This window comes from Anthonomus grandis, chromosome 1 (genome assembly GCF_022605725.1).
Source record: "Anthonomus grandis grandis chromosome 1, icAntGran1.3, whole genome shotgun sequence".
NCBI classification, from domain to species: Eukaryota; Metazoa; Arthropoda; class Insecta; order Coleoptera; family Curculionidae; genus Anthonomus; species Anthonomus grandis.
In genome coordinates this window covers 42,065,484-42,093,256 of record NC_065546.1, presented here as the reverse complement: position 1 = coordinate 42,093,256, position 27,773 = coordinate 42,065,484, and the positions used below count along the sequence as shown (strand labels likewise).

Genomic DNA, 27,773 nt, shown 5'->3' with positions numbered 1-27,773 from the left:
AGATTTTAATTAACTGAAAATATTTAAAAAAATATATATAAATTAGGTTATTTCTGAAGACGCAAATTGTAGCAGAAAATTTATCCATGGCAAAAAGGTTTTCAGCAATTTTACTTGCTACGATAGCGTTGTTTGCAACTAAATCGCAATAGTTGGGATGGAATCAGCTATTGAATTGTCTCGCATCTCATGAGAAAATTGCAGCAACTTCGTTGGCGCGACACATCAGTGAAACACACTCTTTTATTTATAAAATACACAAAAAGATAATATATGGTTATTGCCAAAGCAGATACGTTTGAGGCTTGCCTCTTAAGCCGCGTATCCACTCGCATTAACATTTGTAGCAACATTTGTAAACGTTTGCGAATATTGATAAACGCTTGCAAAACGAAGTACCCACTGGCCATAACACTTCGCTTTCTAGCGACAGGAGATTCCTATGCCAGTCTTATGTACCTCTTCAGAGTTTCGAAGCAGCTCATTTCTAGAATAATTCCTGAAGTATGAGCCGCCATCACGAAAGCATTAGCGAGCTATGTAAATATCTATTTATCTACAAACGTAGAATATCGCGTCTCCACTGAAATCAGGCAGAAATCTGATAAAAAAACTTTAATTTATAAATAGGTTTTACTAAAAGAAGATACCAGTTTAAACTAAAAAACACATTTAACAACGTTAAAATTTTAAAAATAGTAATTATAATAACAACTGAATATTTCTTTGCTTTTCCCTCGCAAAACGATTTAAGACCTCTGCGGTATCAATTATAATCTTTCTATGCACGCTTAAAAGGGCAATAGTCCTGTTAGCCGCTCCTGACCAGTTGAATTGCGCAAATAGTCTTTTAAACGCCTTAGCGATGAAAATGATCGTTCTGATGAGGCTGTAGATACAGGTAACGTAGCCAGAATTTGCAACAGAGTATGAATATTGGGAAACAAAGATGGATTACATGCTGATAATGCATCAAGAGCATTTTTTGGCCTTTCTGCTTGAGGCAGCTTAATCCATTTTTGTTTCCACAACTGTAGTTCTGCAGATAACGTATCTAGGTCCAAAAATTCCTCATATGGTAACAAGTCTTCAATTTTTACTACCTATGTGTGCTTCGCACATATTTGGTACTAGACAATATAACAATGAAATTGATTTTTCGTGATTTGCAAATCTTGCAGATTTTCATCAGTTCTTCTATAAATTGATCAAAAAAAGGAATTGCAACTGTGATTCGAAAATATTCCTCTGCAGTAGCTACCATGGCATTAGAACGATTCTGCTGTCGTGAAATTATTCTAGGTATTTTTATGCATTCTTCATCATCTATAGACTTTATAATAGCTTCAGATGTTTTACAAATATTTTTGAATTCTTGATCTATATTCAGTCTCATATTCCTGACCTGACTAATAACAGTATTCACATGCTCAACAGCGCTAAATAGATCAAAATCCACAGTCTGGAGAATTCTGCATAACGGTAGAGTAAAAGCAAATAAAGTGGACGCTGTTAACATACTGATAATAAACTCACTGGTCATAATAGCTCGAAGGAACTGCAAAGCTTTTGAAGAAGTTTCGATGTCTCTTACTTGTTTTAGTTCTTCTAATGTTTCAATAATGGGTTTAAAAACTTCAGTAAACCTAATTAGTCCATCATGATTTTCCACCCACCGAGTTTCACACATGGATGTTAACTTACTCCATTTACTATTTGGAACATGTTCTTTAATTTTATTTTTTAATATCTCAGTGTGCATAGCTAATATTTTTATAAAATGTGCAATAGATTTTATTGTTCCAATACAATTTCTGATACTCTGAACCTTACAGGAATGGGCAAGAGCTAAATTTAAAGGATGAGCACTACAGTGCACATATATTGCTGCTGGATATTTTTTTCTAATTATAGCCTGGACACCTTTAAAACTTTAAAAAGTAAATTTAAAAAAAAATTTATAGTTACCAGTCGTTTCAATTTTATTTTACGTTATAAGATTTTCGGGGGGGGGGGGGGTTTGAACCCCCAAAACCCCCCCCTAGATACGGCCCTGCGACGTATCCACCGGATAAACATCGTGTTTATAAACGATTGCAAATGTTTCTAAATGTTCCATTTATCAGGTGGATACGCGATTTAAGACTGGCATAGGAATCTCCTGTCGCTAGAAAGCGAAGTGTTATGGCCAGTCTAATTTCGGCAGAGACGCGCTCTCGATAGTTCGTGTCAATTTTAGATATTTCTGGAGAAATTCTTGAAAGCAGAAAATCAAAATCTCTTGGCGAAACTCGAGTAAAATTTTTGAATAAGCTACTCCTGTCAGTTTTGCTATCAGAAATCAGCTGCATAGAAACTCTAGTTTTTAAAAAATGAGACACTCAAAATCTATGTTTCCTTCTTTTTTTCTTCTCTTCTTTTTCTATTAGTGCACAAAATACTAATGCAGCACAGGCGGCAAATTTCTTTCTACTTAACGGGGCCATTTTTACAATTTTTCTATTCTCGGTTTTCCTCAAAATAAAAAAGACTTGGATACGCGACAAACGCTCTCAAAACTGCTTTGTGAACAATTTCAAACAACATGTGCTGATCGGTGGGTACTTCGCAAGCGTTTATCAATATTCGCAAACGTTTACAAATGTTAATGCCAGTAGATACGCGGCTTGAAGGTGTGTATTGACTGCAACAAAACACTCCGATCAAGCAAAACGCGCCGCGCGCGCTGTAACAAATTTGTATAGTGAGTACGTTGCGCCGAACAGAACAGAACGCACAAAACATTTTCGGAGGTTTGTCGGTAAATGGAATGCCTTATTTCAGGTGTTCAGTGGATACGGTGCCAGTTGTTGATTACTAATTGGAATGCAATGAATACCGCAAAGAGCCAGAACGTTCCGCGCAATATTTTTTGTTGCAGATTGTTTGGACTGTGAGGCACGTTTGGTTTGTTTGTAGTGTTTTGTTGCAAGTCAATACTCACCTTAGTACAACTATGGAAAAATTACTTTGCAATATTTAGAATTTTAACCAGTTTTGGCATACACTCAACTGCATATACTATATGGAGCAATTATTTACTTTTACATAGTTAGTTTTCGGCTCCAGTCGGTAGCTCCCGCACTATTGGGGGATGGTCATGCGTAATGGGGGTAGCTACCAAGCGGTGGCGCTCCTAAGTGGGGCGCCGCGTGGTGGCTTATGGAATGCGTACTAGCCGCGATGTTGGAATACAAATTCGCACTCGGGCTATTCCAGTAGGATCCAGGCGACGGAAATATTGATCCTGGAAAGAAAATGAAAATTAATTATTAAACATACGGATCACAGTTGTTTATTTTGTAAGTCGATACGTATTGTAAGGATATTATCAATGTCGCATATTGACAGGCCCTTGAAAGGTTGGGTGATTAACACCGAAAATCTTCTATTCCGCGACATATAGATGCCGGTAGGAATGCAAAATTACCGCTCCGAAATGCGGCCATTCTTCCTAGTTTTTAGCTTCGAAACTTTTGTATTCGCTTTCTTTTTACGTCGATCGAAATTCGATTTTTTATACCGAAAGTAACTTTCATTATTCAAATTTTGCGAAAAAATCTTAACAAAATTGATATTCTCATAAAATAAATAAAATGTTCTCATATGTATATAAAATTTTTCCAAAAGCTTAATTCAGTTTAGTATTCTGTTTTTTTTTAAAAGAGTTTTGCTGACACGTATGATAAGGGAAATCTTTTAAAAATTATATTTAACTTTGTAGACTGACACCACTGTTGTGTAGCAAAATGATATTTTGTATGATATATTTGAAATCAATAAAATATATACTTCTTCAAAATATGCTTTCTATTTCGAGATATTGGAGTCCAAAATAAATTATCCAGTAAAGCTCAAGACGCAGCAGAATTAATCTTGTTTCTATATAGACTTTTTGACAACCTTAATGAAAAATTTGACAGATGAGCAATTTCAGCTGTTTCAATACGTGAGGAACTACGGATTTAATATAAATCTGGGTTTCAAAGGCAAATACAAAAATGGCAACTCTTGTAAATTTTGGTTTTAACGTATTTATTTATTGCCTTTTTCATTACTAACTTATATATAATAAGTTTCTGCCCGGTACAAATTCTACTTTGCATAATTTGCTCTTCATACAACATTATGAAATTTGGAAGAATTTTTACATTTTATTTAATATTGTAACAAGCATGTATAACTGTTAATGTTTATATTTAATAAATTGTGATTTTCTCTTATATATCTTTAAAATATATTTAGTAATACATTTATGAATATTTTATATTTGGTTTCTGCTGCTATAATTTTTATCTGTTGCTCCTTTCTGATAATTTGTTAATAGTTTAATTTATAAAAATTACTAAGGAACATTACTGGTGAATTGAGGATGCGGTAATTGCTTCGTGGATTATTTATTAAATTTTTTTTTTGATCTTTTTCATACATTTACGATAACCTTTTGTCACATCCTGAATAAATCGTACTTTAAGAAAGTTTGTTTTTCATACAACAAAGTTCCTAATTAATATAATGATGTAAGTTTATATATTATGGAATTTGGAAGAATTTTTATATTTAGTTAATGTTTTAACAAGCTTATGCAACTGCTAATTCGTATTGTATAATTACTACTCATAATTTCTTCTTATAATATAGTAATACATTTGGTGAATATTTCCTGTTTAATTCCTGAAACCCATACCTGTGTATCTAATAGGAAACGTATAGGGTTTCATAAATTATAGTACGCAAATAGAAAAAGTTACAAATTGAATACTTTATTTAATATGGGGACAAAAAATGACGTCACAAACTCTTTTTCATTTGCGGTTACTCCTTGTCATCAGAGCGCGCAACAGTCAATCGACGTTCAGTATTCTATTGGATCTTCAGATTCCTATCTAATAAGTCTTAATCTATGAATATTTGCGCGATTTTTGATTCAATATTAATAAATATTTCTATAAGTATTAAGTAATATTATTTAGTTCACTCGTAGTTTTTGTTTTAATTCACACCTAACTAATGGAAATGTATAAATAAATAAGTGCGTATTATAAATGTTGCTATCTTTAATGAATAAATCATTATTAGGGTTGTAAATCCACACAATACTAATACGTCGTCAGGGAGGGAAAATCACGTGCAACTAATGGATATTCGGGGCAGTAGCCTGTCGGGACGCGAGACGCATCTATTGCATCGTCCCGCGGGATTTTTTATTGCCCGAGTCGAATTTATTGTTTCCTTTTGTTTCGGTTATTTACTACACTAAATCTCGGGTTAATTGATAATTTGTTGTTGTTTGGAAGCGCTGGGCGAAAGATGGCTTGGGGCTTCGATGCTTGGTTTATCGTTTTTGTGAAACCCTACACTAGAAGGGCAATAAAAGTAAGGAATGTGAAATGTGTAGATTGAAGGCGACTAAAGGATTTATTAAAGAAGCGTCTTTAACATGTGGCAAACTGTTATTTAATTCTATCAAAAAATAATACTTTGCATTTCGATTCTATACAGTGTGTCCCACTTAAGGGTTAGCCACCCCTCTAAAATTTTTGTTTCTTGACCAATTTTTAAAAACTTTTTTTTGTTGGATAGATAATCGATAATTATGAGCCAACTTCGAAATTTAGAGAAAGCAGGTTATGGCCTTCTGTATTCAAGTTTGAAGTGCAAAAAATCGAGAAGTAGTATTAGCGATATTTATTTTTGAAAAATGGTACTGGATTATTGTTCAGGACCACTTTAAACATAAGTGTATCAAATTTGGTTATGATAGTATACAGGGTGTTGAAATAAATTGGAGTCAAATTTTTAAAAGGCGCAATAACATTCTTAATCAAATACGAATATTTTTAAAATTTTTGGCTAATTGGCATGCATCTTGAGAACACAAAGGTTGGAAATATCCTTCAAAAAAAACAATCGATCATATTATCATACTATTTTGGGCTCAATTTGTTTGTTAAATTCCAAAGATATGATTGTGTCTGGTTACAAATTATTTTGTGGGAATTTTACCCAAGTATGCTATGAAAGAAAATGTTCCTGACAGTTTGTCAAGGTTTTCATGCATTTAGTTCATTTTGACTGCTTGTCGAACTATTATGGGTGATTAAAATTTAAACGAAAGAGTTGAAGTAGTGCGGCTAGTTGGCGATGGAGTTAGAACATTTCGTGAAGCTGCGACGGAATTTAACAGGAAACATCCTGGTAAAAACATCCACCATTCAACAACAGCCAGAATAAACTACCGGTTTGATCAGTCTGGTTCAGTAGGTGGAGTACGTCCTCATTTACATCGTAATCGAGCAAATAATAATAACCAAATAATTCTTGAATACTTTAATGCTAATCCGCAATCTAGCATTAGAGTTGCTAGTGCCAACTTAAATATTTCCAAAAATTGCATATGGAGGTGTTTAAAGAAAAATAACAAGAAGCCTTTCAAGCCTATATTCCTTCACACTTTGGAACACGGGGATGAAGAACGCAGGATGGAATATTGTTTGTGGTTACAAGGCGAGTATTTGGCTAACCCTACATTTTAAAAAAAAAATTTATATACCGATGAGGCAACATTTACTACAAACGGCATTGTGTCATCTCAAAATATTAGAATGTGGAGTAACGTAAATCCCCATTGAGTGATACAATGTAAAAGGCAGTACTCGCAGAAAATTAACGTATGGTGCGGTATCTTGAACGAACGTATAATCGGGCCGTTTTTCTTTAATGAAAATCTAAATGGACTTAATTTTCTTCGATTCCTGGAAGGTGATTTTAGTGATGTAATCGATGATTTGCCGTTAGCCGAAACAAGAAACTTACACATACAATTTGACGGTGCGCCTATCCACAATGCAGTGGTAGTGCGGAATTAGCTAAATCAGAATTATCAAAATCGATGGAAAGGACGAAACAGTCCATTAATTCAGTGGCCAGCACGTTCCCCCGACCTTTCTCCCTTAGATTTTTTTCTTTGGGAAACCCTTAAAAACAAAGTGTACAAATCAAGACCGCAAACTCTACATGATTTTTGTGAGCGCATTAGACAAGAGTGTAATGAAATAAGCAGGGTACAGTTAAGAAGGGTGAATATAAAATATTTATAAATATATATAAAATATTTGACTAGTCTCTTAAATATTAAGAAAATATATAAATATTTTATACATATTTAATGCTTCTGGCTTGTTTACTCCGTGTTCTGAAATCACTCGTTTTATATAAATTTATTTCAAAAAATTAATAAGATTTTCGAAAGTTGATAAAAAACATGTAAGTTACGTGCCAGAACCTTCAAAGGTTATGAGGCAAATGAGATGAAGTCTGAATTGAAATTCTATATGAAATTTCAAAAAAATCAGTCACTTTAAAAGAGGTTAGTAATAACTAGTAGAAGATAATTATAAGGTTATATAAGGGTTAGAATCATATATTATAATGAAGTCCATTAATATACATGTTTATGTCTAGGCAATATGGAAGTTAAAACAGCTCTGATTTTCCTAGATACAATTTATTGATTCGAGACATTTACAAAACTAGAGACTCTTAAAAGATAAAACTTTGGAAACTTCTGACATCTCAAATAAAATTTTTCAAAATTTTGGTTAATTGAAATTGTTTTCTAAATAATTAGTTGACTTTGTTCAAAAATTTTATTTTCACAATATTTCTCTCTTCCAGACAGTTGAATATACAGGTTGAAGTTTTATTTTTTTAAATCAAAATTTTAGGTTATCAATTTTTTTAAGTTTTATTGATAAGTCATGAAATGACTCACTGGAATAGGAAAATCAATATTTTATTTGGTAACAGTTTCCAAAACTGTAACATTTCTCTATATGTTGGCACTGCTTAAAAAAAAAAGTTTTTTTTGCGTTTTTTTACTCTAGAAGCTTACGGGATCCGGAAGTACATAGGGGTCCTGCGTGGGGTGAACTAACTATGAAATAGAGTGAAACAGGATCTATACTACATGCCTAAATACAAAAAAGAAGATACAGGGTGTTTTTAAATAAAATAACACCATAACCAAGAAGACTGGATATAAGGAGGCTGCTCTCCGCGCTTCCCAAATGAGTTGACGAGTATGCAAAATTGAACGATAACTGGGTTCACTGAGTAGCCACCTCGGCGCTGTTGATCAGAAGTGTGCTTCGCTCTGATTAGCTGCTCTGCGTGTTGTTTTTATTTTCACTGGCGTCAGTTTGACGTTTTCAAAACAAAATTTTTGTTAAATAATCGTTTTAAATTCATTTTTAATGGGAATAATTGCACCCTGTAGTTAAGTAATTGATCCTTATGGGAGTATAAAATACTTACCAGACACGAAGGCAACTTTACGGAGAATGGCATTTCCATTACTTGAAAATGCCAAAAATCGTACTATCATTAAAACCGTATTATCATTAACATTATCAAAAAGTGGGTCCAGTTAAGAGTAAGGTACACATTCTGACCAATAGCGCCGATGTGGTAGCTTCGTTCATTTTTGGGTACACACGTTTAGCATATAGATCAGTTTCCTTATGTCTAGTCTCCTTGCCCACAACAAATGAAACTCGCTTTTTTTTTATTACTTATTTACTGACCGAGGGTGATTTTGCCATATTGACATACAAATAAGCAAAATACTAGACTACTACTAAGAATATTTTATATGGGAAAACAGGGTTGAAGCTCTCCAGGTTATATTTGTTTAAATTTCGGATAACTATTGTATTGAAATATACTTAAAAGGGCGTTTAGTTAAATCCCAACAGACTTTTGCGGCAATCAGATTATTGGAGGCATTAAGCAATGTATTATCATAAAATATTTTCCAAATTTTCGTTTGTATGACTATCACTCGGCAGAAACAACCACACTCGGTAGAAAAATTAAATACAAAAAATAAGAATTCTACTTATTCGCCAACATTAAGAAGCGATGCCTTTAGCAAAGTCTATATATTTTAACTTTGAATATATACTTTTGAAATATATAGATTTTGCCTTTGCCATTGCACTACAGAGCTTCACATTGCATTTGTGTTGAACCATGCCCACATGCGCAACACACACGTAGATGGATATATTATTATGTGGCAAAAATCCCTTGAACTTAAATAAACGCCTAACAAGGATGTTATTACTATTTTATTAATCTATATATATATCGACATATATGTAGATATTATTTTTTTATTTTATTTACTAAAAGGGAACTAACCCATACATTTCCCAACCTAAGAAAAAAAAACTAAACAACAGGTAGATCCTACCAACTTCAATAATATATTTGTGTATATCGGTTGTTCTATGGTAGGAACCTTTTAGTTTTACCACTAACTCAAACTCTTTATTTTACTCTCGAAACGTGTTTTTCTAGTGACATTAACATCTTCCGGGGAAGATTAAAGCTAAACTAAAATTACTTGCAAGTGGCCTTGTATACTAAATATGTAACAAATAGAGTGGAAAATGCAATGAAGCATGACCGAACAAATCTTTAAACACTAACTAAACTATACAATTGACTATAGGGAATTGGATCTTTTTCTTAACAGGGATAAAGGTGCAATCACTTATACTTGAAATGCCGTAAGTTTGGTTGTTTTTTTTGCATTTAAGAAGAATAGGCTTTCATTTACAAAAAAAAGGCCAGATTCGTGTTTCCACCAGCATATCTATAAACGTTATGATCAACACAAAGTGCCTAAACAAGAAATATCCAGTTTATTGGTAAAAAGCTGAAAACCGTTTTGTAAATAATTACCTTTTACTAAACCAGCTTAGAGTTGTTTAATCGATTTTATGTTAATCAGATCTTGTACCCTATTTGATAAATCTCACCCAGTAGGAATTTTTTTTTTGAAGAAATATTTTTACATTCAGCAAGGGATTGATTAAATGACGTTTAATGATTGCGGAAAATATGGGAAGAGTTGATAATATGAATGATTTATCTATATGGATACATAGGGCATTCTTTTATTTTTTTTAGAAACAATTCTCTCTTATTCTATTTTTAGTTGCCTGGACTACGAAAATTGCTTCTTTTCCAACTTATAGTTGCGAAATAAAAAAAAAATGATAATATGGATTATATACATATATGAAAATATATAAGGTACTCTATAATTTTTTTAAACGAATATTCTATTTTTAACTGCTTGGAATACAAAAATCGCTATTTTACTTTTCCAGCTTACAATTAATAAATCCATATTATATTGATTGTTCTTTATACGCTATTTCATGAATTTCAAGTAAAAGTTTATAACAAAATATTATTATTAACAAATAAATATTACATTGACTAGGAAACTAAAGTTCTTTCTGTCGAAAGAATAAGTAGGTTTTCGTAAGGATATAAGACAAATGACCACTTGCTAACAGCTAAGGTTCTTATCGAAAGAAGCGCCACATACAAAAAACCACTCGTATTCACATTTGTCGACTTTGAAAAGACGTATATACATATTTAAAAAAAGTCTCAAATAATATTCAATCAATCAGATAATATTTAAGAAGCTCAACTAATGCTAGAAAGGCTAAGCCAGACGCAAGCAAGATAGGGGTGAAAATAAATCGAATAAAAACATAGTTCATGACAAATCTGGTACGAAGTAACACCTCAAAAGTTAAAAACCAACGCATAGAATATACATACGGATATTAAGAACACGAAATTAACGTTGGACGAGATAACCAAACACACGATATTAGGAAAGGCTTAACACGGACGACTTTTGGTAAGTTAATCACAAAATACAGGTGATGCAACGAAAAATGGAAAGAACAATGCTAGGCATCAAACTTTCCGACAAAATGCCCAAACGAACCATACGAAACAAAACTATTCTACATCTGAAATGGCTAGGCTGCGTGGCCAGAATAAAAGATGGTAGATGGTCGAAAAAGTTCGTAGAATGGCGACCAAGATCCGAAGCTTTTAGAAGTAAAGGCAGAGCACCCGCTGGATGGACAATATAAAACGGATTGCAGGAAACTAGATCAAGTCTGCACAAGATCAAAATACGTGGCTAAATTTGAAAGAGGCTTTTGTTCAACAGTGGATATTATAAGATCAAGATGATGATTCTTACATTATGCTTGATTAAATAATTAAATGGTTGATTTACAAATTTATCTTGATTGCCTAGAATATGAAAACTAATATTTTGCTTTTTCAGCTTTTAATTATATAATCCATATTTTGTTGATAAGTCCCTGTACACTATTGAAATCTCACTCTTACATCAATATCTTTAGTTGTGATTACCTGAACTACAAAAATCAATATTTTAGTTTTTCAGGCTACAATCACTTAAATCATATTATATTGATGAGTCCGTTTACTTTTTTCGATAAATCTCATCTAGTGAGAACAGTTTGTAATAAAATATCCTTACATTTGGCAAGAGATTGATTAAATGACATGTAATGATCGTCCCTTGAGAGGGCTGCCGACGACGCCGACAAGGGGGGCGAAAACAATGCGTAATCAACGAATTACGTCATTAAAGGGGGGTCCAAGGACGTGTTAACTAAGACCCCGGCTTCGGGACCATTAAGTCCCGCGAATTGTTATAATTATTTTTTAATGCCGGCGAGTGGATATTGTGCGTACATGAATAAATATGAGAGAGCGGAGGCCCTTTGAATTTCAACGAGGTATAGAGGCAGTTAAGAGGCTATAGGTCTGCACGACCTGAGGCCGCCGGTTATTTAAGGGGCCGGTCGGGTAAAATTGTAGCACGTGACTCCGTTTGGAATATTTTGGTTTTTGTTTCTTCGCTTTCAAATTGTGATGACTATTGTGATTCATTTTATGAGTTAACGGTTGTAAGGTTCTTCATGTAATTGAAATAATTCTCTGTTTGCTCAGATGCAACCCTATAGTAAGAAGGGACTTCGACAGATAGTAACCTCTATTTGATTGTTTACAATAAGAAGAAAAATGTGGAGATCAAACAATATAAAGAAACAAATTTAAAAGGAATCAACATTTCGACCCTATACAGCTATCGCTATATAAGTTGCTATACGGAATTGAGTTAATCTGTCATGACTTACCTGCTGAACTAGGAATTGTTGCATGATGACCCATAAACCCTCCAAGTTTAGCGCTATGATGATAAGAACTCATAAAGAATTCGCTTTGGTACTTATAACTACTTGGATCACTGGACGCTGGCTGTGTGGCCGCCGCTAGTCCTTGAAAGTCGAATTTGTACGCGTACCTCTTTCCATGGACTTTGGTCATGATGTTTTTATCGTAATAATACCTGAAAAAAAAAGAATACGTTAATACCCATCGAGAAAATATTGAATGACGTTGCCATAATTGGAGATAAAGACATTAATAGCCGCAAGTTATGAATCAATCATGGCTTGGGTCCTGTTTTATGTTGATTTCTAGTGAAAAATTAACAAATCCATAATCTTATTAATTCACAATTTATCAACTGACGAAAGTGTATAGGCGTGGTTAGTTTTTACCGTTGCGTTCATTTTACAAATTAGCTTTTGCCATCGTCTGTCTGGATAACCGAGTTAGTAAAGTTGGGCTGGCCTCTTTTCGCTTTTTTTTTCTCCGGAACGTGATTGTTGCCGTAATCGAAAATTACTTTCAACGATTGTGTTTTCGGCCAGCGAGCGATGGGTGAATAACGTTTAATCGAGGGGCGAATGCTTCGGTCTCTCTTTTTTTTGTTAGACTTCAAATTGATTTTTAATACAGTTACCGAACGCAATAACGTTCGGTCAATAGGAGTTATGATTGAATTGGAGTTATATTCATACAGCTCGGTTTGAGATGCCCATTTTTTGTTGATTATTTAAAAGTTTTTTTTTGAAATGTTTATTTGTTTAGTTTTATATGTGTATCCTATAGAATGATCATAAAATAATGTTTTTTGATTGTATAAATTGTAGCAGAAAAAGACAATTTCCAACAAATCCAGATAGTAAATTAAACGGTGATATACAAATGAAAATAAAATTATTATGGTTTGTTTCTGCAAGTTTAATAAGATGTTTACTTTCTTTTAATTATTCAAAGTCAATAATTTCCTTTTCTATGAAATGCCTTTTAGATGTGAACAAATATCAGCAAATTAATAAAAATTACTGGAAGCAAGTGGAAACTATAATCTTACCTCAAAGCTCTACTAAGCTTATCATAATTCATATTCGGTTTTGATTTCCTCTCACCCCACCGCCTGGCGACCTCGTCGGGGTCAGTGAGTTTGAATTCACCGTTCGTTCCCTCCCAAGTTATGCAGGCCGCATTCGAGGAATCACTGAGAAGCTCCAGGAGAAACTGCCAGAGTTGAATTTGACCCGATCCTGGAAATCAAAAAGGAAATTTAGGATTTTTAAAATACAATGGTAAATAATATTACAGTTTGCTAGTGTGTTAACTTTAGTATACCATTCAAAAGATAACGCTACTAGTACTAAAAAGTTATTTTAATGACGCACATGTTTTGTACAAAGTGTTAAGGGGCGTATTGACTTGCAACAGAATACTACGAACAAACCAAACGTGCCGCGCACTCCAAACAATCTGCAACAGAAAAAATTGCACGGAGCGTTCCGGCTGTTTGCGGTGTACGCTGCGTTCCGGTCAGTAAACAAGAAGTAGCACCGTATCCACTAAACGGCTTCAAAGAAACAAATTCTCTGTGAGCAAATTCGATTTACCGACAAACCTCCGAAAATGTTTTGCACGTTCCGTTCGGTTCGGCACAACGTACTCAGTCTCACTATAAAGACAAATTTGTTACAGCGCGCGCGGCGCTTTTGGTTTGTTTGGCATGTTTTGTTGCAAGTCAATACGCACCTTTAGGTTGAGAAGTTCCGTTTCTCTTTGGCGGTAGTTTACAGGTACGATTCGTGTTGGGGTGCTTTTTGGTGTCTTTTCTTTTGAATAAACCAATTTATAAATTAGTAACAGTCTTTATTTTATATTTTATACCCCACGCAGTCTTCGCAGGAAATTAAGACTGGTCGTTATGAATTAGTTAAAAAGTGCCAGTAGTTTGGTAGTAAGGAGTAGCCGATAAAATGTACGTCTTTGCTGTTGGTTTCAAGGGCGGTTGTTGTGTCGTGTTCAAAAAAAATAGTCACGGAGAAAGAACAAAGTGCAACCGTTAAATTATGTGGCAATAAAAACTGGGTTCCCAGGAAGTTCCAGATTCGGGTGATGTAAAAAGGCAGTGAGCTTTATGAGGTTATTGTACTGAGGGTTGCCCAAGGCCGGTTAACTCATCTACTATCTTGTGAAACCTCTTGCGATATGTGGTCAAAGTTGAAGGCAGTATTCGAGAGAGAATATCAAGTAAGCATACATTTACTTCAACGAAGACTTTTCAATATGTCTTTTAGTGACAGTAAGACTGTTTCTGATTTCATTTCACAAATTAAAGAGCTGAAGACTAAACTGAAACAAGCCGGGGAAGCTTTATCAAATAGAATGATTGTGGTGTTAATGTCCCTTCTGGACAGATTGAAGCATTTTAAGAATGCTTGAGAGTCTGTACCAGAAGGGAGTCAAACATTGGCAGAGCTAACCTCAAGGTTGTTGGTTGAGGAAGACAGGTATAAGTCCACATAGGCGCACAGCCTTAGCTGCTGGTTTTAGTAAAATAAAGCTCAAAGGAAAGGAAGCCAGAAAATGTTTTATGTTCAATAAAGTTGGTCACATGGCAAGGCAGTTCCCAAATAAAAAGAAAAGTGATTCTAGGAAATATTTTTTCCGACAAAAACTAGGCCAAAAGATCGAAAATTGTTGGCACCGGAAGAATAGGAACCAGAGTGGCAAAAAGGACGGTGAACTGCCAGTTGCCTTAGTTGGTAACTCTAAAATCGAGATATTTTAAAGATTGGTGTCTCGACACAGGGGCTAGTGAGTATATTTGTAAAGATATAAGTGAGAGTTGGCAATGGTGATCTTTTGGAGATTAACGGCATTAGAGTTATAAGGGTTTAAGCTCATACAGGAAATATATGGAGAGAAATTACATTAAATGAGGTGTTTTATGTACCGCTGCTAAAATTCAATCTTTTTTCTGTGGGTCGTGCTTTGGACAAGGGCTTTAAGATCGTGCTTTATCTCAGATGGTTAAGGGTATAAAATTGTTAACAAGGTTTGTAGGTGCAAATAGGGATACCAGTAACTTTGTAGAGTGTCATCAGGCCAAAAGTGTGGAAAGTTTCAGTAGCTGGCATAGGAAATTGGCGCATCAAAGCTATGGACATCTACTCAAGAGGCACAACATTGCTTATGTGGCAGATAAACAATTGTGTGAGCAGTGTTGGGCGTGTAGCAACATAAATTTCCGTATGTTAAAAGCAGTTCTAGAGTTACCAAACCTATGGAACTAGTTCATGCTGACATTTGTGGTCCCACGGAGGTGACATCTTTGGGTGGTTGCAGGTATTTTTTGTTATTGAAGGATGATTTTTCATCATATAGGTTTGTTTATTTTTTAAAATACAAAGATGAGGTCAAAAGGTCCATTGAAGATTTTATATCTGTGCTGCGACTGTGTAAGTTAAAGGTGCTGAGATCGGACAATGGTTTGGAGTTAATAATAATATAAACCTTTCTGACGTTCTGAGATGTAAGAATGTTGTACATCAGAGGTTAGTTGTGTACACTTCTGAGCAAAGTGGTTGTGCTGAGAGAGAGATGCGAACTCTAGTTGAGGCAGCTAGAACTCTATTAAATGGTGGTCAGAAGGAATTATGGGCTGAAGCTATAAATTGTGCAGTATATGTGCTTAATATGTCAGGTAGCACACAAATAAAAGACAAATCACCATGTGAGTTGTGATCAAAACAAAATTGCGAGCTGTTAAAATTTCACAAAATTTTTGGAAGTCGAGTGTCTGTTCATGTTTCACACCAAACAAGTCCCCTACTAGTGAGTTAATCAAGCCCCCTAGTTAGAAGTGCCGTATAGTGATGTTGAAGAGAAGCGTCAAGAAAATGGTGGTTAAGAACCTGAATTAGCTGAATTTGAGCTGGAAAATTTAAAGTATGACTAAGCCGAGGACTGAATTACTGAAGAGAAAGACAGTGAGGTGACGTAGCTAGAGCGAGTCAGAGATGGGCAAGGCAGATACAACTTGAGGAAAGTGATTCGTCCACTACAGGGTCTGACCAATCACTACATACTAGGCGCTGCAGCTTGTGTTGTTGAGGGCGAACCTGTGACATTTGAGGCAGCCATGGGTGGAAGTGACGCTGTAGAGTGGGTCAGAGCTATAGACGAGGAGATCAAGTCGTTGGAGAAGAACAATACGTGGGATATGGTTAAAGGCAGTGCTGGCAAAAAGACTTCCAGTGCAGGTGGGTGTTTAGAAGCAAAGAAGACGATGCTCGAAATATTGTGAGGTGTAAGGCGAGACTTGTTGTTAAGGGTTTTCAACAGACTGAAGGCATGTCTTTAGATAAGATTTATACCTGTTGCTAAGTTGAACTTTATAAGAGTTGCTCTAGCTATGTATAATGAGTAAAGATTTTTCAGTTAGATGTTTGCAGTGCTTTCCTTTTTGGGGATACCAATAATGACGTATTTATACAATTACAAACGGGATTATAGGGGTATATGGTTTAAAGAGTTCTCCGAAAAATGTGAACTTAAGATTTCATAATTTTATATTGGCTTTAAATTTCAAGAGATCTGAATTTGAATACTGTGTATACACGAAAATTACTGAAAAATCTAAGGTGTTTTTGCTAATATACGTAGATGATCTTTTATTATCGGGAAATGATTTTAATGAAATTGAAACTGTTAAATTCAGGTTAAAAGAGAGTTTTGAAATGAAGGATTTGAGTAGACTTAGTAACTTTTTAGGAATTAAGCTGAATCATGAGGTTTGTGAGGGCAAAATGTTTTTAAATCAAACTAAATTTTTACGAGGCATTCTTAAAAAGCTTGGAATGCAAGACTGCCAACCTTGTAAAATTCCGATGGACTTAAAATTTAACTTAGACAGAGTGACAGAAACTTAACAGGTTATATACTTTAGTCTATAAAGATAATCAGGGCGCGATTAAACTAAAAATCCTGAATTTCATAAACGTTTAAAACAAATAGACATTCAATTTCACTTTGTTAAAGAAAAGGTAAACGGCAGTGTTGTCAACATTAAATATATACCTAGTAATATTCAATTAGCTGATGTTATGATGAAATCACTTGGGAATGATTTATTTGGTTAGGAATATGTTTGGGCTAGAATAGGGGATTTATCATTGGGGGAGTGTTAAAATACAATGGTAAATAATATTACAGTTTGCTAGTGTGTTTAGTATACCATTCAAGAGATACTAGTACTAAAAAGTTATTGTAATGACACATGATTTGTACAAAATTTGTACAAACACGATACTACACGTAGGACGACAAGTCGTACGATAAGTTGTACTACGAAATTGAACAGTAGGTTGATGCTATTTTCGGCCACATACGGATACGATCTGCAGTACAACCAGTTTAAATACAAGTTGATATATTTCAATAAATTCCGCCCAAAATCTTTCATTATCCGTATTTATCTACTAATTTAACTAGACAATGCGTAAAACGTGCCCAAAAAATAAAAAAAAAAAAAAAATGAAATCGTTCCTGAATGATTGTTGGAAGCGAGCACCTAAATGGTCAGATTTGTCGCATGTACTGTCGCGTTGTACGAGAGATTTTTAGCCAAGCTATACTTCCATACGACACGATCTAGTCGAACTGCACGTCGAACTACAACCCCACTAATGATTCAACGGTCGTTCCAACGGTCTAATCGACTTAAATTGTACATGTTGTACGATAAATCGTACCGTGTGTGGCCCGTTTTAGTTTAAGAAGTTCTGTAAATATATTTAAAAAGACATTTTTCTAGAGATAATATTGTGATCTAAAGCATTTTTCCCTGCTCCTTCACCAATTTGGCAGACCTGAAAACGATTTTAAAAACCGCGAACAATATTAACAGCTTTCACAATAAATGAGGGTTTTCAAGTTATATAAAGGTCGCTTTTTCACCACCGTGAGCGAGAACAAAAATCATTAATGAATCATTTAAAAGTCATTAACCGAGGGCAACTTCACGGTGTAAGGGCGAGTAACTGTATATTTGAGACAAAGGCGCCCTTTTTTGGCGAGAATAATTATGTCATTGCTCTTTTCATTTTTACGAGAGAAAAATTTGTGGAACATTGCAACATGTGGCAACATCAGTTGTGCATAACTGACGGCTTCTCATTAAAGTACGCGCCTCAGATCTGAAAGGTTTTATTTTGAACATGCCACGCCACATGCAATGTTGCCATACATTGTCCCTGCCAGTTAAACAATCTTTGGCTGTTTAAAAAATTTATAATTGTACACGCTTTATAAACCAAAATTTGGTTATGACCCCTTTATATATAAAAAAAAAGGAATCAAAACACTGGTTAATGATACCGTTTGGCTTTTGCTTCACGGTCCGCCAACCTATTCCCCTCAGGTTAAAAATTGAGATTTATAGGTGAGGCCACACGTGACTCGACCTTTAGTCGTTTGTTTTTTCGTGTTTTGATTTGATTTTTGCATGCGAACGCCACCCTTAGAATTCGTGGGTAATTTAGACGAAAATCGTGGGGCGTGGGAAACATTGGGGTGTCAAAAGTAGCATAAATAAAAAATAATCTAAGTAGACACTTTTTTTCACGTAAGTTTTCTTATAACTTTGACACAATATTCTGGACAACAAATTATTTTAAATGCAATACGTAATACAAGACGTGAAAAATATTTTCAAATTCCTGAAAGACATAAGAGATGTTCGAAATATAATGAAAAGGTACAGCAAAAGCCTGGAAGACATTGGACAGTTATATGAAATATTTAGAATAGAATAAAAATAACCTGGAAGATATATTAATTGACTTTAAAATCTGGAAGAAACGATAAATTATATGAAATACCTACTATGGAATAAAATTACCTGAAAGGTTTGGAACTTCACCTTATACAAGGCATTCACGATGAAAGAACCTAATTCTATTAAAATTCAGGTTTTTTTTTCTTCTTTTATTTGTGGGACACATCGATTAGTATTATCACTTGCGCATTTTTTGAAATAAAAAATTCAATACAGGGTGTTTTAACATTCATTTTTTTAAATATAACTTTATATTATGACGTTTTACAATTCTATGATATATTCTAAATACTTTGGGTATAGCATACCATATGCTATTTTTGTCATATATACATAAGCATAGATATATGAAAATAATAAATAGATCACTATTGTTATTATGGATACAGAAGTCGCAGTCTGTATTTCTATTAATAATTTTGTCAACATTATCCAAATTCCAATACCCGGGTGTGTATTAGCGAGGGGGCAAAATAAAGCAGTATATATACACTAAGACATGAAACAGGTCTTTTATTTACAATATAAAATGTCATGATAAACAGTGTTCTATTTTTAAAAAAATAATGTTGACGCCATAGTTTCTACTTGAGGTACCCTGTACAGAAAAGTTTTATTGCAAAAATCGCGCAAGTGGCAATGCCAGTCGATATCGTATCCGAAAAATAAAAGAAGAAAAAATTGTGAATTCACAGTATAACTGGAAGTTGTAAACCAGAATTCTTGGTATTATATAGATAATTTTAAATGCCAAATAAAGTAAATCGAAAAAATATCAGTTCAGGAGAAAATAAACAAAAATTTTAATTTAAACTAGAACTTTAAATACCTGGAATAAAATTGAAAATTTAGTTCAGTCATCATAGTGGTACATATTAAAAATTACTGTATCCTATGACTACCTGGCAGATACTAAAAATGACTTATAAACATATAAAAAATAAAATAAAGCCTGAGTATGATAATCTGAAACTTAAACTTATCTAAAAATGGAATACAAATTCAACATTCCTGATGAGAATATGAAATGAAATCAACCATCTAGTACAAAATGAAAAATGACAAAATCCTGGATCATATAAGACTTATTTGTAATTCTTGAAATAAAATAGAAAACGGAAACTGGAAAATATATAAGAAAGTACTTTAATTATATGAAATAATTAAACTATGATTTAAATTGTTTTAAAGGAATTACTTTAAATATCGGAATAAAATTAAAAATTGGCTTCAAATGCCTGGAAGATATAAAAAATTACTTAAAAAACTGTATAAAAAAATTACAAGACCGTTTTTAATCTTCTCTCAAAGATGCTAACATCGTTAGCAAAACACGTGTCAAGAGTAAAATAAAGATTTAGTGGTAAAACTGCCTCGTAATTTGAGTATCACACCAAAGGTTCCAACCGTAGGACTATTAGTGTATTATGTCAAATGTAAGAATCCGCTGACTTTATGCATATATAGTATGCGATTCAAAAAGTATTCAGAATATATCGTAAAATTGTAAAATGTCATGAGAGTGTTCTATTTAAAAAATATATTGACACCATAGTTTCTACTTGAGTTATCATGTATGGAAATTTTGAATGGTCTGAAGACATATTCCCCTATAGCATAGTAGGCTTTCACAACTGACATCTTTCTTACCTATTTCCTGAATAACTCATAGGAAACAGTCCTAGGAAAGGAAGGGTCCGAAGAAGTTAAATATTTGTTTATTGTCGGTTTGGTTAAAGAAGATATAGGGATTGGTAAATGTGTATTATATGGGGACCTAAAGAATACTTCTTATGCATCAATCAAGCAATCTCCAATATAAATAAGGACAAGAGTCAACAACTTATGGATAATGTAGTGAGGTTTCCAAGATTCAAAAACAATTAAGAAGACAAAAATATCTTAGGGAGCGCTTTTATAGCACAACCACGGAGTTAAATAAAAAGTGCCGCCAAAAACCAATCCCATAACATAAGTGAAATTTTGTCAAAAATCAAAAATAGACATCCTTAGTTATTTATATACCCAGATTGCTTCTAGTTATCTGTATAACATAACAGCCAGAGGCCAACCTAGTATTGGTTTTGCCAACATTAAATGTTAATGAGTTGCTGTCACACCATTTTTTAATACCAGGTCTTCGTAGTTAGGTCTCTGTAGGCAAATACAGTCGAAAGTCTTTGCGAGATCGCAAAACACTACTGCGGCTGCACCCCCTTATTGAGGATTAGCTAAGGCTTCTCCAACAAATGGATAATAAGATTCACTTGTGTTCTTGGCACATTGAAAACCAAATTGACCCTTATTTCAAAAGAAATTTATTTTTCTGAAAATACATTCATTCTATTTTTAAGCAGCTTTTCCGCAGTTTTAGAGAGTAAAGGAAGTGGAAATTTAGTGAAAATAGTTGTCTGAAATTAACAGAAGTATCGTCTCCTTATTGAAAAATGGGAGTTATTATAGCTTGCTTAAACAGATCCGAAAAGTCGGAACCATCCAAAAAAGAGGCAATCATGCATTCAGGAACGATAATATTAAAAATTAATCTAAGACTCTGGAGTATATTGTGTTGTAATTAAATATACAGGGTGTCTACTATAAAAACCGCCAAACTTTAAGTTCGGTAAACAGTCATTAATGTCAGTAAGGTAACAAGTCATTTGCAACAAAAAAGTCGTATAACATTTTTTCGAAAAGTTGTTAGTTCTTCTGGTATTTAACATTTTTTGATTTTATCAAATTTCTTTGTTTTTTTTTCATATAAATAATAATATCTCCGTTATTCTTACCACCACATAAAATTTAGGTATACCATCTGAAAGATAATTAAATTTGCTATAAGATGGGTATATTTAAGTTTTTGAGTAATTTTTTATACCGGGTGTTATCAGAAGTTAAATGTAACATTTGGGAAATGTGCAAAATTAGTGGTATCTTCTTCGTTGTCGTTTTTCTAAAATTTGGTAAATAGGGACATGTTTTTTTTAGCAAAAACTACTGCATTTAATATGCTTTCCAATGATATACTTACTTTTGTGATAGCTATTTGTTTTCACAGCAATATCATGGGCAAAAGAAAGAAAACCACAAAAATTGAAAATTTTCAAATTTGATAAATCATATTCAACTTTCTTAAAATCTATTTTACAAAAAAGCACGGCATTAACAGCTCTGCAACATACTCTGAACGATCGAAAATAAGTTCTTGATGTCAATTTTCAATTGTGTCTGGAGAAATATACCTAATTAGGTGGCTTCTTTATTGATCCACATCTTGACTGTCGGTTTGAGAAAATATTATCTAGGAAGCTTCCAGTAATCGCGGCATACTAAAAAGGCGCCCCATCCTGTTAAAACGATAACGCGTGGTTTGGCATATCTGGGATTTTTTCACCAGAATATAGTGTCGCCAGTGCTGGATTCAAGTCGTCTACTAAAAAGTCATGAAAACTCCTGTTAATCTCCTATCCTGTTAAAGTTCTTTTAATTATGGCCCTATTCATTTGTTATTCATAATCCCTTCCCATACATTCTCCTTATCATAATCCTGAGAATCCCTGAATCCCTAAACTCGTGTGAGTTTTAAGGTGCCCAGTAGGCACTTGTTGCTTTCTATGAAAAGCATGTCTGTTTCACTAGCCTGGGGTTATTCTTAATGCAACTCTCTAATAATAAATAAACATCCTTAATAATGTTGTTACAGTAGCTCTATGAAGAGTGTTATTCAAAGCTATTCTACTGATTGTAGACCCTACGTCTTATAGGTTCTCTGTTTGGAAATTTAAAGGTTATTCGAACTTCGTTGTGTGTTCTAGTTTTCTCACTACAGCCCAGTATAATTATTATTTTAATTTTCTCAGAGTCTCAGTTACAGTCATTGTCAAAACTGTCAATTAATAATACAGTTGAAACTTAAAATAATTAATATTTATTTGAAGATTGGGTCAAATATTCACAGAATTGTTGATAATGACTAGAGTAAGTTGTTGAAATGACTGTTGATAACTGGTTTGCAATGCCTTTAATAACGACAACGTTTGCAGCCAGAATTTCATAAAATTTAAGAATGTGGTACATAATTTACCAATTTATGTTACAATAAAGTATTATAATATAATTATTAAATGAATGTAATTATTTCGTAAATAGTCGAAGATAGGTATAGAACATTATATATAGAACTTTTTTGCGATGCAGGGTGTCCCATAATTTAATGGATATAGAGCAGTAGCTTATTTCTTGGTTGAAAATATTACGATTTGACCAAATTTGTCTAGTCCGAAAATTGATAATAACCGAGATACAGGGTGTTAAAGTTTTATTATTTTTTCATTATTTCGTAATAATTCATACAAAAAAAAACATAGCACAAAATTTGGTAGTAGAGGGTTTTTGGTGTCGAGAAATACGAATTCAATATTAATTTATAAGGTATATTTTTGTCGACCCGCCCAGAGCAACAATTTTCGAGATAATTGAGTTTCAAATTTGGAATACTTCAATTTTTTTATTTGTTCAATTAACGAATAGTATGAAAATAAGCTGTCCATAATTATATATTTCGTAAAGACATTATATCTTAATTTAATTGTTAAATATCTGTTGAATACAATAATTTATTACAAAATAGATAATATTATTTAATATAATATGATGAATATAAAACAAGAACAACACGGTACAGCAATTTAAATTTTACTTTTTTATCTTACAAAAAATGCTGCAAGTGGTCTCCGTTAACTTCAATACAATTAGCCACTCGTTTATTAAAAGACTGCGTTAATATTAAACAATGTTATTGTCTAGAAATAATTCTGCTGCATTCTGGATTTTTCCCATAGCTCTTCCTAAGTATGGGGAATATGCCAAAAATATGGCATAGTCGAGGGGGTTAAGATCAAGGCTTTGAAACGGCCAAGCCATTTGGGTTCCACCAGCCATTTTTGATCGAGATTCTCTGACAGGTCTGGAAAAGTGAACAGGAGCACCATCCTACATGAAAATCATGCGTCTCCGTAATTGCAATGTTCGATCAGCTTATTTCATAAAAAATCTAAATCGAGTTCGGCGTTTGAATTCGGTGGTCACTCTTTTGGTCCCAGAAAGTAAGTACAAGACGTTCTGTTTTCAAATGATGGTTTTCAATATCCCAAGCATGTTTATTTCTGAAATTCCTCTTCTAGTAAAAGTTTTTGCTTCGAAAACTTTTTAAGGCTCTAATAGTTCTATTCAAGCACCAATATTTTGACATAAATAAAATTTGATATGATAACGCGGTCATTACAATAATTCATTTCTATAAAAGTTTACTATAAAATTATTGCAAAATTTACGTGTATCCAAAAGTCACAGTTTCGATAATGTGCTTTCTTATTTTTTTTTTTAATTTGGGTTAAATTTTAGCTCTGTATGTCTTTTTGAATAATTTATTCCTCAATAAATGAAAAACTGAATTTTCCTAGAGATAAATGCAAATCGTAAATAACACACAATTTTATTTAAGTAGCATTAAAAATTAAAAATGCAATGCTACGAGTAATTCGACGAGTAATACGCTCTGAGTAATTCGACAAAGGTATCTCTTTTTAGAGTAATATTCATTAAAAAGCTAAAATTTTCGTGAAAAACTCTTATACACGTCTTTATCACCTGTCACCAGGTGTGACAGCGCCATCTAGGATAAACACAAAAATTATCATTAAATTCAAATTTCTTGCCTTTAAAAACCTACTCCCAAATTTTGTGATAATATGCTACTTTTATCGGTGATCGTTATTATCGGTTTTCGGACTGGAAGAATTTGGTCAATTCAAAATAGTCAAGATATTTTTGAGTGAAGGACATGCTGTTGCTCTGTGTCCGCTAAGTTATAAAACACGCTGTATTTATACATGATTTCAAAATATGCGCGACCTAAAAATAAAATCGACGAATCTGAGGATTTTTTTCAACAAAAAAATACTCATTTATTGAATTTAACCGTTATAGAATTGCAACCCTTTATAAGAAAAGACTTGAAAATAATGAAAATCGTAATATTTAATAAACGCATTATAAAGATATAATTTCTTTATTATAATCGAGGGCGTGTCTCTTTCGTATGCTATAATTTAAATTATTATAATATTTAGTTTTTACGAGTGCAGACTCAGCGGTTGTTTCCGTGCCCGATCGCCATTCGTTAGTCACCGTAATGGCGATCGTGTCGCTAATGTCGCTTTCCATTTATCAGGGACACCTTATTCTTGAATAATGCCACGTCAATTTTCGCTAATTACAGTAACAAAACAAAATGTCGGTCGCGAGTGATTTTTTTCAGCGATACCACGCGCGATTTTAGCATAATTCGTTCGGTCGAGCCCGGACCGCCTTGTCATTAGAAATTCAAATTCGCGTCGGACCCGCTTGTAAATGCGCCTTGAACGGAAGGAAACCGACGCATGTTACGTTCCGGGCGACGGTGATTTAGACACGGGTATTTTGCATATTATTTCTCCCCTTAGGAATTTTATTAATAACGACGCGTATTGATATTAGACTAGAATGGCGAAAACAAAACGGTTTTATGCTGTGCTAATGCAAATCGCGACTATCGGGGATTTTAATCGTTTCGTTTATTCCTGCAACTAATGGCTGTTTTTGCAACCATTCTGTAAAAATGTGATTTTTTAACGAGCCTGATAATATATTGATAACATGTAATCAGACTTGAAACATTATAAAGATGTCGATCGTCCCGTACTAACTGGAAGTCCCGTAATGAACAATAAAAAGAAACATTTATCTACGTATATATTTCGGCTTCTGGGAGTGAATCCCAGCGCAGTATCCTTTATTCACGCATTCGGAAACTATAGTCGGCAGAATGAAAAATAATTAAATTGGGACTTTCTTTGTCTCCATATTAATCAGTCCTCAATTTATCACTTCCTATTTGCCGACAATAATATATTACCTACACCTACTAGCTACTTTAGTGTTTTTTCCCGTTCGTTAGGTGTTAATTTCAACAATCGAAAATAGTTAACTAATTTATTTACATACTTCACTACGAAAACACGATCACTCACAATAACTATAGATATTTATTTTTACTGTATTTATTTACAGCTATTTCCATAGAACACAAATATAGAGCAATCCAGGTGCGTATTTACATACTATACTACAGCAGAGAGCACCATAGAACTCGACGGTTTTGCAGGTCTCACTGCAGTATAATATGTAGTTGAGAAATGCGCTTATTTATCCCTACATCCCAACATTAGAAAGAAAAATGCTTTTGTGATTTGTTTGGTGCTGTAAAATTGGTAGTAACACATTTAATTATGTTGTTATTATTATTGAATTTTGTTTTTTTGCTGGCGATTTCGATATACAAGATAAAGGATGTTTAGAATTAGGTGTACCAAGTAAGGATACAACTGTAAGAGATTATTTTATTAGATTAATTTTAATAGAAAAATAAAACAGATTTATAGGTATTAAACAAATATTTATTAAAAATAAACACAGGTTCTTGACGCAAAATAAAAATAAAATATCTCAGTCTACCAAACTTTATGTTAATATTTTAACCTTGTTATCTAATTAGTTGTATTAGTATCTAAATTAGTAATTTTATTATAGTTAGTTAGCCCAAAACAAACTTTTTAATGAGATTTGGTGTTTTGGCGATTGCAGTTCACAGCTTGGTTAAGTGACCTTGGAACCTTACGTCTTCGATTGATTTTTTCATTTTTTGCTGGCCTTCCTGCCTGAATTCTTTTTGATCCAGGTCTTTGCGATCTTCTACTTATGGACGTAGGCTGTACTTTAATTATTTTTCCACGACTAATATCTTCATTCTACTAAATAGATTTAGCAGCTCCGATGAGGTTTTTATTTTTTCTAATGTTTTGTTCAGTTTCACATATTTGTTGCTTCAGGAGTCGAGTCTCTTTTAACCATCTGTACGAGATTTGAAAACTTTTGACTTAATTGTTCTACCGCAACTTCTTTTTTCTTAAGTAGATCATCTGGATGCGAAGATGATGAAGGCAAATTTGGAACCATATCTTGTTGAAAAAACGTAAGTGTGTCATCTTTTTCTTCACTGTTATTTTCATTTGTGATCACTTCTATGTTAGAAATATTCATCCGTTAAGGCTCCAAGGTCACTAAATTAACTTGTGCCCTACAATCGTCAAAACGCAATATATCACTAAATATTTCAAATTTTTTTTTAAGATAGGTACTATTAATCTAATAAAATATTGAATGATTTCTTACTGATTTCTTACTGTCTTCAGGTTTTGCTTTCATATTTTGAGCAAAAGTAATTGCTTTCTTTTTATTCATTAGGCCCTTTAAATTTTAAATCTAAACTAAATAGGTAGCACCTTATTAAATTCTAACAATTTATATGTACTTATTTAGATACATACTTTGTATTCATCTAGATAAAAATAAAAAACCTAACTTAGAAATAAAGCACTATCGAAATTCTAAAACCCAAAATACAACACACCTTCACAACATTGTTTTTAAATTTTAAAGTAGCATTAATGTATTCAATAAATATTTTAACACGCCTCATCTTCTATATTAAAATCACCAAAAAAAAATGAAACAAAAACCAATAATAATAACAACGTAAATAATTACACATTTATTCACTGTTACTACCAATTTTACAGCACCAAAAAAATCACATAAAAACATTTTTCTTTCTAATGCTCTGTAGCGTAGTATAGTATGTAGTGATAAATAAGTGCATTTCTCAACTACATATTATACTGCGGTGCAGAGCCGCCGAGTTCTATGGTGCTCTGTGCTGTAG

General features: G+C 33.4%; 1 protein-coding gene across 3 annotated transcripts in view; it reads right to left on the bottom strand.

Moving 5' to 3' along the window:
• Positions 1-791: 791 nt before the first annotated feature.
• The window catches only part of LOC126749639 (DNA-binding protein D-ETS-3), a 179,338-nt gene continuing 152,356 nt past the window's right edge, over positions 792-27,773 (bottom strand). For all 3 annotated transcript variants that reach the window (XM_050459462.1, XM_050459359.1, XM_050459419.1), the window contains exons 8-10: positions 13,178-13,367; positions 12,093-12,304; positions 792-3,286 (exon numbers count right to left, since the gene is read on the bottom strand). In XM_050459462.1, the coding sequence (XP_050315419.1) occupies positions 3,138-3,286; positions 12,093-12,304; positions 13,178-13,367 (551 nt within the window). In that variant the 3' untranslated portion in view covers positions 792-3,137. The remainder of the gene's footprint in view (positions 3,287-12,092; positions 12,305-13,177; positions 13,368-27,773) is intronic.